An 18251-nucleotide genomic window follows, 5' to 3' on the forward strand; every position below is an offset into this window, starting at 1 on the left:
ATCTGGCTACTTTCCCAGCTCAAAAATATGCCCACTGCTTAAAAGTCACCAATAGCTTGGACCCCCAACTTCCTTCTTCCCCTGTGCGTCACATACACATTCACAGAGGCCTTTGAGAGACCCGGGAGTCTGTTTCATACTAAGGGTGGAATTTCAACTGTATGGGGGAAATGTTAGGGCAGGGGTACTTTGGGAAAGGGGTGATCTGTATTAATCCAGGCTTCTTTTGGCTAAGGAGTACCCCACTTTGTCTATGACAGGGGCTGGTACAGGAAAAATATACTCCTTTTTCTGAAGGTCCCCCCAAGATACCTCCAGAGGGGGAGAGGGCTGCCCCAGAGAGCTTCTCAGGGAAGAAACTCCAACCCTTGCATTCTTGGCTCAGCCTGACTATGCAGGCTTCGCCCTGTTCCAGGGCTAATAAGAAAGCACAGCCCGAAGGCACTGGGGCTTTGTATTAAATTTTTAATAGCCACAGTGGGTTTGATCCCATATTCCTGGGAGAATTAGTCACTGCAAGTTCAGGTGAGGAATTTATGGACAGGCCTCAACAATCTGCTTCTAATTTGGGGATGGAAATTCTTTGATTCAAGAATCCCAAGAGGCAATATGGTATAGACAAGGAGGCCTAGGTTCCTACTGTTCACAAATTTGATTAATCCATGTGTCTGGTATTGTGCTACTCCAAGCTCTTTCCTATGAGTCTAAAGCTGTGTGATCTTGGGCAAGTTCCTCCCCATCTCTGGGCCTCGGCCTCCTGACTTGCAAATGATAGTGTGGGACTCTTCCCAGCTCTGATGCCCTGTGTCTGGGTCTGTGAAGGACAAATGGCATTTCCAGCTGCAGCTGCTCTCTGGGAGGCCTCCCTTATGGAAAGTTGGCATTGGAGGCAGAGCAATTCCTAGATGCCCAAGCATGCCCTGCCGTGCAACCCTGCTTGCCCTCCTGCTGCTTGGGGAGGCATGGAAGGGGTTAAAGTTGGTTCAGCCAGGCAGGGAAAGACTCGCTCAATCCCCTCCCTCTTCAGGTCCTCCCCTCTTTTTGTTCTCAGGGATTTGCTCAGCTTGCTGAGGTTAGGTAAGCCTTCCTGCTGGGCCAGGAGCCATGCCCCTCTGCCTCTCTGCTGTGTGAGAGAGCTGAACTGTAGCAACTTGCCCTAGCTCTTCCCCCAGGCAAGAAATCTGAAGCTACGGCAAGGGGTGGAGAAATCTTGGAACCTGAGATAGTGATTCCAGCTGGAGCCAGAAGTGGCTTTAGAAATTATTGAGTCCAACTAACTCCTTTCGCAGATGGGGAAACTGAGGCCCAGAGAGGGACTTTTCTTAGGTTCACCTAGAGAGTGAGGGACAGACTCAAATGCAGGTTCCCAGACTCCCAAGCCACTGGGCTCATTTCTGGAGTTTGGTGACAGTCTTTGGGGCTGAAGGTGTCATGAATAGGTCATGTCGGGGTGGGGAGCAGGCAGAAGGAAAGCAGAGGGGGCATGATTCCAGGTGTCATGAAAGCAGGAAAAAGGGCCTGACTCTTTGTTGATGCTTCTTGGAGCTGCCTTCTTGACACTTATCCCTGCCTCTACCAGGTTGCTCCAGGCACCCCAAATATCTACCCCTCCAATCCTCAGATTGCAGTATACAGGTGTGTTTTTACTAAGAACCCGGTTTGGATGGAGGTTCCTTTGTTTACTGCCCAGTTTTGTAAACAGACCCCTGCCTCAAGCCCCAGCTTCTCTTCTTACTAGCTGTGTGACCCTGGGCAAGTTGTTTAACTCTTCTGACCCTGAGCTACCTGTCTGAAAAATGGTGGTGCTAATAGTTCTTTCTTCATAGCATTGATGAGAAATGAACAAGATAATGTAGGGCCGGGCATAAAGTAAGTGCTGGAGAAATCACAGCGGTTACTATCACTCCTCAGCTTCCTTCTCTTCTCTAGAATGGACCTATTTCTGGTCCTGCCCTCCTCACAGGATAGTGTGAAGCTCTAATAAGACAATGGAGATAAAGAAGCTTTATAAGGACAATATGCAACCAGTGGTCTCTCTTGGTGGTCCCTCTGGCTAGATTGTCCCATGGCTCTGGACAATCGCTGGGTTGACCAGTTGTCAGTCGGCTCAGGAGGTGGTGTAGGGGAAACACCAGGAAGCCAGATGCACTGGGATTCATCCTAATCACCTGTGAGTTAAATGGCTCTCTCAGATAGTTATGCCCACTGCAAAATGGGACAAGAATCCCTGCATTTCCTAATTCATAGGTCTATGGTAAAACTGCAAAGCTTTAGGCCTGCTCTGCATTCATTCCCCCTTCCTCTGGTTCCACATCTGATTTTCATGAAGGGTCCAGTCGACTCTAACCTTCAATTTTAACCAGTGGTTTTGGGGCAGATGACCCAAACTTTGCTCCAGGGTTGGGGCTGAGACATGGCCTTGCCAATCAGAGCCCTGAATTCCCTATGGTCACCATGATTGGCTCGGGAATGGGCCTGTGACCCAATCACAGCCAACCAACTTTCACCCTGGAACTTCTGCTTGTAGTGACAGGGAGAAATGACTCACTCTCTTTTCTGCTAGACCAGAGGTGGGGTGAATGAGAGCTTGGAGCTCCCAGGCACCATCAGGTGAGGAGAATTTACCTGATTATTAAGCAAATACAAAAGAAAAAAAAAAAAACAGAAAGTGGAGAAGGGCAGTCTTCTGCTAATGCTGTTTGCACATTTGGCCCCAGACTTACCTAAAGCCAAACTATTCCTGGGCTTCTCAGGAAAATGAGTCAATTAATTTCTTTTATTATTTCCCTTCCTTCTTTCTTTCCTTTTTCTTTCTATTAATTTTTCTATCTATCCATTTCTTGATTTTTGCTTAAGCCAGTCTAATTTTGGTTTCTGTCATTTTCAATCAAAATTTCCTAATTGAGACCAAAAAAAGAATGATGATAGTTACTGGGATAAACAATGTTAGCTGCTGACCCAATATCTATTTTTCCCTCTTCTTCACTAACAGAACCCTGGATAGAGGTTGGGAACAGGGAGAGATGGCGTGCTAAGTCCCAGGAGTGATGTTTGGTCTAAGCTAATCATGACACCCCTGTTTCATGTTTTTCAGAATCCCTTGTACTGACAGTGGTCACGTGACCCAGTTCTAGACCATGAAACAAGGAGAAATCTGCTGGGAAAGGAAACACAGGGAAAACAGACATAGCCAGCATCACTCTATCTCCCTCTTCCTGACTTGAAAGAGGATGTGATGGCTGGAATTGCAGCAGCTGCATTGTGACCATGAGGCAGAGGCCAAAAGAACTGCAATGACACCAGTCCTGACATAATTGAGCCACTGAACTAATGCCAAGAGCTCTCTACCTGTGTTTTTCTTGTAATAAAAACAAAGACCTATTTGTTTAGGATACTGTTAGTTGGATTTTCTGTTACTTGCAGCTTGAAGCATAGGAACGAGTCATCTTAGTCATGCAGAACTCAAGCAGCTACCCAGCAATGTCACTGACCCAAAACTCAGACAGGAATACTAGTTAAGAATAAAACAAATAACCCTTATTGAGTAGCTACTATTGCCAGGCAGTGTATAAAGTGCTTTTATTGCATATAACTTTACATTTAGTTGCAGTAACCTTACAAGGCAGATACTATTATTCATCCCATTTTATAGATCAGAGCTGTAGAAATATCTTTTTAGGCTCACATGGCTAACACGTGCTGGAAAAAAACGGCTTCTGAGTAGCCACAATAAATTCTACCATGTATTTCACTCTTAGGAGAGCCCCTTGCTTAGACAATATATGTTCTCATTTTCTACACAACGTAGATGTGCAGTTATCAAACAGATTCACTGTTGTAAATAGAGCGAGAAGGGCCCCTAAAATAAGTGTCAGCTGATACTTCTGCAATGAACAAAGAAAAAATATGAAAAAGAAAAGCCTGGGAACCTCCCTGGTGGTGCAGTGGTTAAGAATCAGCCTGCCAATGCAGGGGACACGGGTTCGAGCCCTGGTCCGGGAAGATCCCACATGCCGCAGAGCAACTAAGCCCGTGTGGCACAACTACTGAGCCTGCAAGCCACAACTACTCAGCCCATGCACCACAACTACTGAAGCCCACGCACCGCAACTACTGAGCCCATGTGCTGCAACTACTGAGCCTGTGTACTTAGAGCCCATGCTCTGCAACAAGAGAAGCCACCACAATGAGAAGCCCGTGCACTGCAATGAAGAGTAGCCCCTGCTCACCGCAACTAGAGAAAGCCCACACACAGCAACCATGAACCAACGCAGCCAAAAACAAATTAAAAAAAAAAAGAAGAAAAGCCTGGCTCTTGCAATGCAGGGGCAAATAGCCTAACATACCTTCCCAGCCCTTGAAGACATTCCAGCATTAACACTCAATTCAATCATTAATGTTTTATAATGGCCCTGAGTCATCAAGTAAAGATGAAGTCACGCTTAGCCTCTTGTTTGGGAAGGCAGGGAAGCAGTAATACTGTACATCTAGGGAAGGTTCCCACCTGAAATACTTAAATGAAGGTTGTAGCATGTTAATCAGCAATACCTTTCCCCTCGTCTCCCCCACCCCAACTCTCCCTGGAAAAATCAACTCACAGAATGCTTCCACCCCCAGAGGCCCAGAGGCCAAGGTGGTAGAGGACTGCATTTTTCATCACCATTTTCCCAAAATGTTCCCTTCCCAAGCCTATAAATGTCAACCAGTGGGCTTCTAGCAAAGGGGATCTTAATTATAATGTCTGGGGATTACCAATGGGCACTCACAGCAGAGAACACAGCAACAGCGTGAAGACTCAAAGAGCAGGACTTGGTTGGGACCTCGGTTCACAGCCTGAGCTGGGATCAGGGAAAGTTGTACAAGGAGTGGGAGAAGGATCTGAGAGAGTCAATTAAATCAATCCAATGTCAGGATAGACAGGGGTCACTGAGCAAAGGTGTTGAAGGTAAAAACCACACCATGCTAGACTTCCCTGGCCGTCCAGTGGTTAAGACTCCGTGCTTCCACTGCAGGGGGCGCGGCACTGCCAAAAAACAAACAAACAAACAAACACACACCACACCATGCTGAGACTGGATGTGGCCTCTGATGTCCGTTAAGTCCAACTTGCTCTTTTAACAGGGCAACTGAGGTCCAGAGAGGGAAAGAGACTTACTCAAGTTCACACAGCAAGGTTATAGCAGAGCTCAGAGCTTTGTTTCATGACTTTTGACCAGGGCAGAAGAGGACAATGGACAAAAGTCTGAGGGTTGGAGAGGTCAGCTGACACTTGTGTCCTGAGCTAGGAATGGGATCAACCTGGCTGAAGTCCCTCTCGCATCCCCCTGTTTGGGACTTCTGGAGCTTCTCAGGGACCTGGGCCAGGTGGGAGCCTCTCTGAGATATTAATTCAACAAATGGTATTGAGTATCTATTATGTTCCCACAACAGTGAGAAAAACAGGAAGTGGTGCCTGTCCTCAAAGGGCTAACAGTCAAATGTGGTGGTTGAGATTACCGGTTGTGGGATCATATGGCAGGAGCCAAGCTTGGGGTCTCTTGCTTGCTGCACTAAGACAGGTTACAGAGGGAAAGACAGACATGTAGATCCACACAACAGAGACACACCGGCACAGGTGCAGAGTGACCTACACATTCACACACAGACGTAGACACTGCACACAGAGACACAAACACATAGATGGGTGTATAGACAGGTGTGCCCAGAGACACACACGAACCTATCACATGCAGACACATGCACACATGTACACACATGAACACACACACAGAGCCTTCTCATTCCCCCATAAGCATACTGCAGCAACTCGAGAGATGACATCTACATATTTTCCTGGAAAAACAGACTTCTTCAATGCTGCCTGACCCAAGACCAGGGGTGCTTGGTTCTCCATCCCCCCCACCTCCCTGGCTGCTACAGGTATTTGCTGAGTAGAGGCTGGAAACCAAGATCCGAGCCACTCCTGCCTGATTCACTCCTCGCGGGCCGCAGAGCTTCCTCTTGTCTGCTCACAGCCGCTCCCCAGGGCTCTCAGCACCTCGACTTCTGCCCCTGACTCATCCTGCCTTAGCACAGTACACAGGCCTGTGGTTTGCTCAAGTCAGTGCACAACCCAAGGTGGGGATGGGGTGATCTTGGCGGGGGTTGGGGGTCATTATTAGGTAAGGGCCCAGGAGGAGGTAAGGGTGTGGGCTGTGTGCTCACAGGGAGTACAAGGCGTGGGTACTAATCAGTCCTGCTGGAAAGCCGGCTAATGGGGCAGGGAGGGGGACCTAGCAGTAACCCCAGGATCATCTGCAGTTAGGATACCCCTCACGCTGGAGCTACGGGACCCTGCCCTGCCCCTCGTCCAGTGGCATTCTTCGCTTGGGGCCAAGAGTCTGCGGGGCCAAGGGGATGGCTCACCCCAAACCTGTGACCCCTCCCGCCCAGTTCCCTCTGCGTCAGGCCTCTGCCAGGTGCCTTCCTCCAAGGGCTGGCAGTGCATCCCTAGGGAGATCTAAGCAGGGGCCACGTTGGTGCTGTTTGCTGGGCAGGAGTTAGGGTGGTGTGGGTGGACCTTGGACTGGGAGGTGTAAGCATCTTCCTTGTTCGGAGGGAACAGGTAAGAAGGGAAGGCAGGTGGGCTGGAGTCACGGGGCCTTGCATTTGGAATCTTGCTTGTCGCTCCACACTATTAAGGGTGCACCTGAAGTTGGTCGCTCCTGGTTCAGGGATGTAGAGGCCTCCCAGAAGGGGTACACCAGGCTGAATTTCTATTCTAGAAGCAAGAAGCATGAAGCTGAATGTCAGAGGACCTAGTTTCTGGCCAAGTTCTGCCTAAGAGTTCCACTGGATAGGAGTAGAGTCTCTGGGGTCAGCTACTCTGGGGATTTCTAGCTGGGTGACCCCAGCCAAGATCCCCTCCACGAGCCTCAGTTTCCTTCTTTGTCACGTGAAACCAATAATTGTCTCTACCTCGTGCTGACTGATTAGCATGACCATCTGTGACCTTGATAAGTCCCTTGCTTTCTCTGAGTCTCAATCCTCTTTCAGGAAAGGGGGAGGGGTTGATGATGCTAAATTCAATGATCTTTAAAGTTCCTTCAGACGCTCTTAGTTCAGGATTAGGCCCCAGGGAGATGCGTCTCAGTGCCCTGAACGCCCCACTGACAGAGAACAGCAAGCACACAGGACGTTCTCCGGCACCAGCTCTCTGCTCTAACGGATGGTTTGAAACTGCAGAGCCTCATCAAAGGGCTCAGAGAGGAAAGTGGTTCTCAGAGAATCATACTCCCCACCCCAGGGCCTTTGCACATGTTCATTCCTTTGCTGAGAACACTTGTTGTCTTCCACTTCTTACCAGTTAACTTCCACTTAGGTTTCAGGTTTTAGATCAAGTAACCTTCCTCAGGAAAGTTCAGACCCTCTGTTATAGTTTCTCCTTGTTCTTTGGATCTATTCCCATCTATAATCATATATCTATGCAGGTGACGTTAGATGTCACTTCCTCTAAGGCCTTCCTTTCAACCCTGTCAACGTCTAGTGCCCTCCTGCCATGGTCCCAAAGCACCTGCACTTTGCGTTTCACCTTTCATCTTGGAATTCTTTGTATTTCATCTTTGAGGAGTGGATGAAATGTCGTCTCGTCATGGAGGCACCGGATCGAGACAGGCTGCCCTGCCGCATGTTCCCCTAGAGCTTCTTACTCTCCTTTCACAAAATGCACTGCACCTGTCAAACTTGTCATGAGTTACTGAATGTCTGTCTTCTCTCACCAGAACAGGAACTTCCTGAGGCAGGAACACACTTGTCCTCTGCACAGCTGTATCCCTAACATATAGAACAGTGCTTGGCACATTGAAAGAATTAGAGCAATATGCCTACCCTTTCTCCTCTGCAAACAAACACACACACGCACACACGCAGACCTGCTTGTATCCTCAGTGTCTATGACAGTGCCTGGGACAAGGTAAAATTCTCAGTGAGCACTTGTTGAATGAATGATTCCCCTTTATTGGATTAGAAGCTCTGGGAGCCAGGGATCATGTCTTCAATGATGTTGTTTTCCATCTCCTTGTGAAAATGGGATCAAATGAGATCCCCAGAGAAATGTCCCTGTTATAGGATCAGATCTCCTGGCTTCCATTCCACGCAGACACATCAGGGCCTCCATTTCCTCACTTCTCAACTGTTCACAACCTGCCCCATTCTCCCATCTGGTTCCAACCTCTCTTTCCAATCTTAATTTCCACAGTCTCCCCTCAACCTTGGGTCTCAGCCATGGGGCCCCTCCCATGGTTCCCTGAAGCCCCCTGGTTTTCTCCATTGTCCAATAGCTACCATGGAGAGCCTCATGAGAGAAAAGGTGCACAAGTTCAATGGCATAGGGGGAAACTTCATTGAAACAGTGATATTTGACGCTGGCCTTGAAGGGTAACTAGCTAGCTAGCCAGGCTGAGACTGTGAGGGGTGGAGTAGAAAAGAGCAAGGGAGGAAAGGTATTTCAGGCAGACAGAATGGTCAGCAAAAGCTCAAGGCAGAACCAGCTGAAATGCCTGGCAATGTGGCTACTCCCCTAAGGACACTGGGGTCCAGCATTATGGGGGTAGCAGAATGATTGACAGGGGCTGGAAGCGAACCCGAACCTCGTAGCGTTTTAGAAAAAAGTAGTATTATCATCAGCAATAGAAAAACTAAGATGTGACCTTTCCTTTTAAAGAGACCATTGTGTAACCGTCCGTGGGACCTTGCCTTCCTTAGGCCTCAGTCTCCTGATCTATCAGATGAATGTTTTGGTTGAGGCGATCCCTCCAATTCTTTCCAGCTCTGAAGTCCTGTGACTGAAACTAAAGTCTTCTCTTGGCTTCTCATTCCTGTTTTGGGCCAGCCCCAGGACTTGTGACCAGATATGAGGTCAGTCTTGCAGATTTCAAGACAAATGAGGGCTCAGTCTGTGCAGCTGGTGCCCATTTCCTGTGCCCAGGGTTTTGCTCTTGTGCTTTGTGCAGCCGGCTGTCATCACGTCCATGGCATCACCTGCTCCTACCAGCCTTTCATCCTCAGGGATCCTGGAGCATCCCTGGAGCTTGGCCAGGGGGAAGGTGGCACAGCAGGTAAGGGAGGGTAGGTGGGCAAGAGGGATCCTACAGAGGGCTGGCAGGGCATTGGGGACACCCTGATGGTCCTTGGCTCGATGGCCAGGCTTCCGTCTTTTTTTCCTATACCCACATATGTTTTTTGCAGCCAATAGATTTTGGAATGAGTCAGACCTGGCTTTGAATTCTCTCTTCTTGCCACTTATTAGCTGTAGGCATTTGGCCTAGTTTAGTTGTCTGTTTACTACTTATTTCATTTGTCCATTAGCTCAATTTGCTTGTCGATGCATCCATGCATGCATTCTTCAATAAATGTTTATTGAATGCCTACTATGTGCCCACTCAATGCAAGTGATGCAGTGGTCAACAAGCTGACTCTGTCACTGCCCTCATGACAGTGTGACAGGAGTGTTGGCCTGTGTGTCCAACACAATAGCCACTAACCATCTATGGCCGTAGAGCACTTGAAATGTGGTTACTAAGATTAAGGAACAGAATTTTTAATTTTATTTACTTTTTATTAATGTAAACTTAAAAGCACATACTTGGTTCACTTTTAAGTATGTTTGATATAACTCAGGAATGTGAAGCTACTTTTTCAAATGTAAATTTTGTGAAATCTAAACACAGCTCAAACAGTGCTGATGAAAATTTAGCATTTGAATCAAGATGTGCTGGATAGCTATAAGAACACATTGGATTTTAAAGTGTTAGTAAGGAAAAAAAGAATGGAAAAATATCCCACTAGTAAATGTTTAAATGTTGATTAATGTTGGAGAGGATAGCATTTGTGATATATTGAGTTAAATAAAAGTATATTACCAAAATGAATTTCATCTGCTTCTTTTTACCTTTTTAATGTGGCTCCTGGAAATTTTACATCACATATGCAGCTCACATGGTATTTCTCTTTTTTTAAAAACAAATTTTATTTATTTATTTATTTACTTTTGGGCTGCCTCGGGTCTTTGTTGGTGTTCGTGGACTTTCTCTAGTTGTGGCGAGCGGGGGCTACTCTTCGTTGTGGTGCGCGGGCATCTCATTGTGGTGGCTTCTCTGGTTGCGGAGCACGGGCTCTAGGCACGCGGGCTCAGTAGTTGTGGCTCGCGGGCTCTAGAGCGCAGGCTCAGTAGTTGTGGCACACGGGCTTAGTTGCTCCGCGGCATGTGGGATCTTCCCAGATCACGGCTCGAACCCGTGTTCCCTGCATTGGCAGGCGGATTCTTAACCACTGTGCCACCCGGGAAGCCCTCACATGGTATTTCTATTGGACAGTGCTGTGTTAGGCAATTAAGCAATGTGACATAAACTGACAAGACTGTGGTGAGCACTAAATGAGATGCATTTAAAGTGCTTAGTTCAGGGTAAGTACTCAGTCAATATTAGCTACTTCTGAACATCAGACATTGGGCAGTACCCCCGCATCACTGCTTTCCCTCATCTTGACACTGGTGCCTTCTTGGGGCCAAGATCTGGTTCCCCTAGTGGAGGGTGACTTTTTTCCCAGGAGTCTCTTGGGCCTTTCCTGCAAACAGGGTCTTCCAGATCCCACCTCTCAGCCCTTCAGACACTCTAAGACATACCTGTTACACCAAGGCCCCACTTGATGCTCTCTCTCTCTTCCATTTTCCTCCCCAGGAGTGCACACTCTCTGCCCTACCTCTATATCTGACACACTCTCCAGAACTTTCCAAGTCACTTTCAGATCTCACAGATTGATAAAATTCCCCACAATTTTGCGGGCCCAGTACAGGATTTCTTTTCTTTTGTTTTTTTTCTTTTTGGCTAAATAAGGTCTTTAAAAATTACTGTCTTCTATCACCTTATTTCATAAAAGAAAGAACACTTCTAAAAATGAGAACTTTTTTGGGTAGAATTTGACAAGCTAATTCCAGAATTTATATGGAAATGCCAGGGACTCAGAAAAGCCAAAACAATCTTGAAAAAGAAGAGCAAAGTTGAAGGACTCATACTTCTCCATTTCAAAACTTACTACAAAACCATAGTAATCAAGACTGTGTGGTACAGGCAGAAGGACAGGCATATAGGTCAATGGAGGAAAACTGAGAGCCCAGAGATAAACTCTTACATTTATGGTCAACTGATTTTGATAAGGGCACTGAGACAATTCAATGTGGACATAATAGTCTTTTCAGCAAACGGTGCTGGTATAATTGGATACACAACACAAAAGAATGAATCTGGACCCTTATATATCATCATATAGGAAACAGCTCAACATGGACCATAGACCTAATTTAAAGCGCTATAAACTCTTAGAAAATACAGGTGTGAATCTTTGCAGCTCTGGATTAGGCAATGATTTACTAGATATAACACCTAAAGCATAAGCAATAAAAGAAAAAAACTGATAAATTGGAGATCAAAATTTAAAACTTTTGTGTTTTAAATGACACAATCAAACAAGTGAAAGGACAACTCACAAAATGGGAAAAAAGTATTTGTAAATTGTATATCCAATAAGGGATCCAGAATATATAAAGAACTCTTACAACTCAACAACATAAAGACAAACAACCTAATTCTAAAATGGGTAAAGGATTTGAATAGACATTTCTCCAAAAAAGATACACAAATGGTCAATAAGCATATGAAAAGGTGCTCAACATCCTTAGTCATTAGGGAAATGCAAATCAAAACTCCAGGGCGATACCATTTCACACCTACTAGGTTGGCTATAATCAAGAAGGCAAATAATAGCAAGTGTTGGCAAGGATGTAGAGAAACTGGAAACTGTATACACTGCTGGTGGGAATGCAAAATGGCCGCTGTGGGAAACAGTTTGGCAGTTCTGCAAAATGCTAAGGATAGAGTTACCATATGATCCAGCCATTCTACCCAAGAGAAATGAAAACATATGTCAAAAAAGAAAACCCCACCCCATATACATATGTGCATAGCAGCATTATTCCTAATTCCTAAAAAAAAGTAGAAAAAGCCCAAATGTCCATCAACTGGTGAAGGGATAAACAAAGTGGGGTACACTCATACAATGGAATTTTATTTAGCCACAGAAAGGAATGAAGTACTAATACATGCTACCACATGAATGAACCTCAAAACCATTATGCTCAGTGAAAGAAGCCAGGAACAAAAGAACACATATGATTCCATATATTTGAAATGTCCGGATTAGGCAAATCTATAGAGGCAGAAAATAGATTAGTGGTTGGCAGGGGCTGGAGGTGAGGCATGGGGATTGGGGAGTGACTACTAATGGGTATGAAATTTGGGGGTGGGGGTGATGAAAAGGTTCTCAAATTATATTAGGGCAATCGTTGCATAACGCTGTAAATAAACAAAAAGCCATTGATTTGTACACTTTAAATGGGTGAATTTTATGGCATGTAAATTGCATCTCAATAAAGCCATTGAACATAAAAGTCAGCCCTAGGACTGATGGCATATTGGTTAAGAGGGCAGAGCTCTGTGTCCCAAGGGCCTCAGCGTGTCTCAGCTCTGCCACTTTTCAGCTGTGGGACCGCAGAGAAATTAGTTGACTGTGCTAAGCCTCAACTTTCTCAATTATATGGGGGGCGTGGTGAGGATTAAACAAGAACATTTGTGTAAAATGTCCAGGACCCAGCCAGTGCTCAACAATCACCAGGCGTTTTTGTTCTTCGATAGGTTTTCATCTCTGATTCAAGTACAGTCCTTTAAATGAAATAAAGTAAAATTTCTGAAAATCTCACTGGCTTATCCTTCTTCTTCTCATTTTGTAAAAACTAACGAACGCCTCTTTACCAGCCAGCATCTCCCCCGACCCCCCAGGCAGCAGGGTACTCGCACCCACAGCTGCACCCCTCTCTTGGAGAAGGAGACTGCCGGGGCTGGAAGATCTTTAGGGATCATTTACTCCAGTCCCTTCCAAACATGTTTTAGAAGTGGAATCAGTCTTCACATGAAATTAAAACACTAATAACCACGATAGTAGCTAACGATTATCGAGCCTTTACCATAAGCCAAGTTCCATGTGAAGCATCTCAGGTGCGTTATCTCTTTCAACAACCCTCAGGGTACTCAAGGTCTGTTAGTAAGAAGCAGAGTCCTCAACTCAAGAGCTTATTAGTTTAATACAAAACACCTGTACTCTGAATCGGGGGCCGGTTAAAAGGGGCCTGACCACAAGCCTTTGCCTCCTAGCTCAGATCCTAGACGGTACTTAACAGCTCAGAGTCTCCGTTTCCTCATCTATAAAATATATATGCTCATGATACAAATACCATGCAGGGTGACTGCAGTAAGCACTCTGCACACATTAGCACACGTAATCAACCAACAGCGTGGGAGGGTTCAGTGTTTATTTTCATTATTACTACACATACTTCCTCGTGAGGAAACCCAGAGTGTGAAACAGATGAAAATAGGCGGTTCTGGTTGAAAAGAGTGAGGGCCCCACTTCTATCCGTCCTATCTTCTGCTGCCCCTGCCCCCAAAGCAGCCCTAAAAACCTCTCTTTGGGACTCGAGGGCTCCTTGAAGCATAATTTGAAACTATGCTTCTTACCACATCCTCGTTAATTGCACAGACGAGACACCTGAGGCCCAGAGAGGGCAGGATACCCACGCAAGTTCACACGGTCACTTGGGGCAGAGATAGGGCTACAACCCTGGCTTCCTGGCTCCCGACCCAGTTGTTGCTGAGGCAGTTGGGGTCCCCAGGTCTCCCTGCTGCCTCAGACGAGGTTGTGTGGCTGCCAGAACTCCCAGGTTGGGCTCCCTCCCCTCCCCCAGTCTCAGGGATAATCCTTTAAAGAATTAAGTGCCGCAATGACGGGGCTGAGACGGAGGTTTTGTTACCTTTTGGGAACCGTCGGGCATCTTGGAGGGTCTCATTTACTGTCAGTTGAGCACACAGAGAGAAACCCTCTCGCTTTCCACATCTCCATCAGAATTTCCTCCCAACCACCTTCCCCTTCAATTCACGGCAACTCCCCCCCGCCCCCCGACACCTCCTCTCCTGGCGCTCCCAGCTAGCGCAGCAAATCGCACCAAACAAGCAAAAACCAGAGCAAAAGCCCAAGCAATAAATAGTCTCAAGCTACCTTCTAGCGTACGGTTCTCCTGTTCAGAGTGGAGGAAGGAGTTGAGTCTTGGAGGAAGCACAAAACAAGACCTGGCTGCTGCTTTTCCTTCCGCCTGGAATGTTCCTCTCTGACCTGTGTGGCTGGCTTCTCATCACTCTGGGTCCCCTCAGGGGTCATCTGTTCAGAGCGGCCTTTGCCGGCCACCCCACCGGCGTGATGCCGAGCCACTCTGGCCCTTCCTCTGCTTTATTTTCTTGAGCGCTCACAGTTAGCTCCCATCATCCAATTGATTGATTTGCTAATGTGTTAATTCTGTCTTCTCCCGCAGTGGAAGCTCCGGCAGGCAGGAAACGTGTCTATCTCACTCACTTACTGCAGGCCCAGCACCTAGAGCAGTGATTGGCATCTGGTAGGGGCTCCACAATACGTGTTAAGTGAACGGCAGGAGGAAGGAATGGGGAGAGCAAAGTGCAAAGAAGTAGAAGTTGGGAAAGGATTCTAGTTCCACGTCCATCACTAACTTGCAGTGGGAACTTGGGCAAGTTTCATAGCCTCTCTGGTTAACCTCCTTTTCTTCAACTGCAAAATTAAAGAATTAGAGTTAGCAACTCTTTCAGCTGTGTGCTCACGTCTCTCTATAATGATTTTCACATTGAAGTATAATCTTGTCTCCAGACATCTGTCTCACCCACTAAGCTCTATGTTCCTTGGGGGCAGAGACCAAGTTTTAGTTTCCAGTCTAACCTAGCACAGTACTAAACATACAGGGGAGCTAACAGTGTTGGGTGAGTGGATGGATGGATGGATGGATGGATGAAAGGCTCTCAGAAGTTCCTGCCAGGCCTCGAGACTTAGGGTTCTAGGGTTCCTGTAAGCATGGGCAATTAAAAGAGGAAGTAGGTATCCAGGTCTTTGTCTCCTTTGGTGTCTTAGCTTGGATGTCCTCCTCAGAGTCTTCCCAAATCCACTGCCGGGGGTTCAGGCTGTTCCTCCTCTCCCAATCCCTAAGGCAGAGAACTATCTGCCCCACCGGAGGTAAGACTGTGGAAGGAGTGGTACAAAGGTGGCATATGACACTGTCTCATTAAAGAGTACAGACAGGGCAAATTATCTCATTAACCAAACAGCACAGCCTGTAAAGGTGATACAGCAACAATCCCGTGGACTGGGGGGACCTAGAGCACAGGCTGGCACACTTTTTCTGCAAAGAGCTGGACAGTAACTATTGATATTTTAGGCTCTGTGGGCCATACTGTCTCTGACGTAACTCCTCAACTCTGCCATTGTATCATGAGAGCAGCCATAGATGGTACCTAAATGAGTGAGCATGGCTGTGTTCCCATAAAACTAGGTATGGACACTGAGATTTGAATTTCTTTTAATTTTCACGTATCACAGAATATTATGCTTGATTTGATTTTTTTCAATTATTTACAAATCTAACACCCATTCTTAGCTTGCGGGCAGTACAATGGGCTGCACTGGCCCATGGGCCATAGTTTACTTGCCCTTGACCTAGAAGGGAGAGGACAGGGTTAGGTGGCCTATCTGGGGGGCTTTCTGGAGGAGGGACCTAGAAGCCAGGGAAGGAGTTGGCTAGGAGAGCAGTGGCGGTTCAAGTCCAAGGTGAGCTAGCAGGGCACACGCTCAGATGTTAGCAGAGGCCAGGGAGACCTAGGGCATGAGAGAGGCCAGCCGGGAGGGACTGGGGGAACTCACGTACCTGTGTCCCATCGAAAATCTGCAGCATCTGAGCTCCAGTCCTTTGCTGCCGACATGCCCATTTTTCAGATCAACCAACATTTCAGGAGAAGCCTGGATTTAAAAAAACTCATTGATAAAAATGAAAAAAACCTGGAGTGGGTTAAATAGAATGTGAGGAGGGGTGATTGTGGCTCAGGAACCATTAGTTTGTGACTCTCGGCTTTGGATGTTTATGGAGATCATTCAAACTGGAGTGAGGGGGAAAGCTTCTTAACTTGGGAGTGTGCCTCCAAGGAGAGGGGACTGAAGTCCACTGGATAAACAAGGCCTATACTCCTGAAGAGTCCACTTTCCTGAAACATTCTGGAGGAAATCACTGTTAAAGTGCAAACATATTTGGATAGATTGCAAAAATTACATGTTTTTTCTTTTTTTTAAATTAAAACATTTTTTAAAAATTGGCATTACATACAATAAAGTTCACTTATCTTAATAAGTACAGCTCAGTGAATTCGTTTTGCCTGTTCCTGCACTTCATGTACATGGAGTCATATAGCATATGCTACTTGGGGTCTGGCTTGCTTCTCTCAATGTGTTGTCTGAGATTCATCCACGTTACTACGTGTAGCAGTGGTCTGCTAGTTTTTGTGTTCATGTACTATTGCTTAGTTTACTGATTTGACTGTTAATGGACATTTGGCTTGTCTCCAGTTTTTGGATTCTATGAATGACATCGCTATGACCATCCCTGTGTGTGTCTCTTTGTGGACATAAGCACTCACTTTCCTGGGGTATGTGCCCAAAGTGGACTTCCTGGCAGTCTGGCTGATGTGTGTCTCAAAGGAAAGATGTGCTTGCTGTGAGTGATTTCAGACTCTGCCCCCATGCCCTCAGGGGCCCAAGCCCTCTCTCCTTTGCAGTTAGGTGCCCCCACTGGAAAATTTGAGAACAAATATAGGGGCAAGAGCATGGAATGAAGAGCCAGAAGACAGAGGTCAACAGATGGTACCATTATTAGCATCCTTTTGCACTAAGGCTCAGTCAGAGAAGTAGGCTGATTTGTCCGAGGTCAGGTAGATATTAAGGGGAGACCCTGGGTTTAAATCTAGATTCATCCAACTCCGGAGTCATATTTTTAATTGCTCTGCTCTTAAACCTGGGAGTGGGCACCTGTATTTTCACCCACTCAGCGTCCATTCCTCTCCTTTTGGTAACAGCGCCACAGTTATCCCTTGGGGAGGCATCCAGGGGCTACGTGATGCAGTCTTAGTGGGCTGTCACTCCAGGTACCCTCCTCCCTGGGCCAAGGTGTAGGACCAGCACTAGGGTGAGGGGAGTCGGGTGTCTAAGGCCCCCCAGGTGCAAAATTTAAGGAGGCACTCACTCTCAGGGTCACACAAGTGCAGGATCAGCCTCGCCCTCATCCCAGCCCTGCAAGGGACCCAAGCTCAGCCAGCTCAACCCACCGGCAGCAATCTGGATCTTGAGAAGACCAGCTCACGGAGAGGACGGGCATCCTTCTGGTGGTGACCGCCTGAGTGGGTTGCCCATCCACTCCTGGCTCCTGTCTTTTGGGAGGTCTAACTGTGAACCCTACACTCTCATTTTGTGTCGCTCATAACTGTGCATTAAATCCCCCTTCTGCGTAAGTTAGGCAAGATTGATTTCTGTGGCTTTTAAGGAACACGCTATGCGCTCTGGGGCATGTTGCCTGACGTTTCTGAGTCTCACTTACTGCATCTGGAAAATGGGGATTCAATGCTTAGCACTCCAGCTGGAAAACACAGCAAGTCCCTGGGTAAGGGATACCTCTAGCCATTGCTTCCCAGCCTTGGCTCCACATTGGCATCACCTACTGAGACTTAACAGTCCGATGCCCAGGCTTGCAGACATTCAGAATCTCTGGGGTGGGCCCACATAATATTTTGTAAAGTTCCACAGGTGATTCCAGGAGGCAGCAAGGGCTGAGAACAACTGCTCTCAACAACTTGGGATTTCTGTGGGTAATTAGCAGCTCTACCTCCCCTGCAACGTCCCCGTGGCTCCTTGCCTGGGACTTCAGCAGCACATTAGCGTGGCTCCCATCTGGGCAGCAGGCAGATGGCAGGAGAAGCAAGAACCTCTTATCTCCATTAGGCCTCCCTTATCCCTGGGTTTTCAAGGGTCCCAGCAGCAGCCTGGTGAAAGCCAGAGGGCTTAGTTCAAAATCCTCGGGCAGTTGGAGAGGCTTGTGTCTCAGAGCTGCTGAGGAGTCTGCAATCTCAGAGCCTAGGGCCATGGAGAGGTCATTTGGGCCACTTCCTTGCAGGAGACACTGGCAGGGGGGCTGGAATAGGCAGCAGGAGAGCTGGGTTCAAGTCTCAATCCTCAACATCAACCAGTGAACCTGGGCAAACAGCAACAGCTGCAAAATGAACAGATGT

General features: G+C 47.0%; 1 protein-coding gene and 1 long non-coding RNA gene across 6 annotated transcripts in view; one reads left to right on the top strand and one right to left on the bottom strand.

Moving 5' to 3' along the window:
• Positions 1-18251, bottom strand: part of SLC36A1 (solute carrier family 36 member 1) — a 286800-nt gene that overhangs the window by 101230 nt on the left and 167319 nt on the right. For 2 of the 5 annotated variants that reach the window (XM_082455670.1, XM_082455680.1), the window contains one exon: positions 14063-18232. The exons of 1 other annotated variant lie outside the window; for it this stretch is intronic. In XM_082455670.1, coding sequence (XP_082311796.1) covers positions 18189-18232 — 44 coding nt within the window. In that variant the 3' untranslated portion in view covers positions 14063-18188. Of the gene's footprint in view, positions 1-14062; positions 18233-18251 lie in introns of those variants that run through there. 2 more of the 5 variants (XR_014261890.1, XR_014261891.1) reach the window with 2 other exon arrangements.
• Positions 1497-3383, top strand: LOC309658379. Its single transcript, XR_014262214.1, has 2 exons — positions 1497-2610; positions 3095-3383. It is a non-coding gene; the product is annotated as an uncharacterized lncRNA (long non-coding RNA).

The sequence above is a fragment of the Balaenoptera physalus genome, assembly GCF_965194825.1.
Source record: "Balaenoptera physalus genome assembly, chromosome: 3".
Taxonomy (NCBI): domain Eukaryota; kingdom Metazoa; phylum Chordata; class Mammalia; order Artiodactyla; family Balaenopteridae; genus Balaenoptera; species Balaenoptera physalus.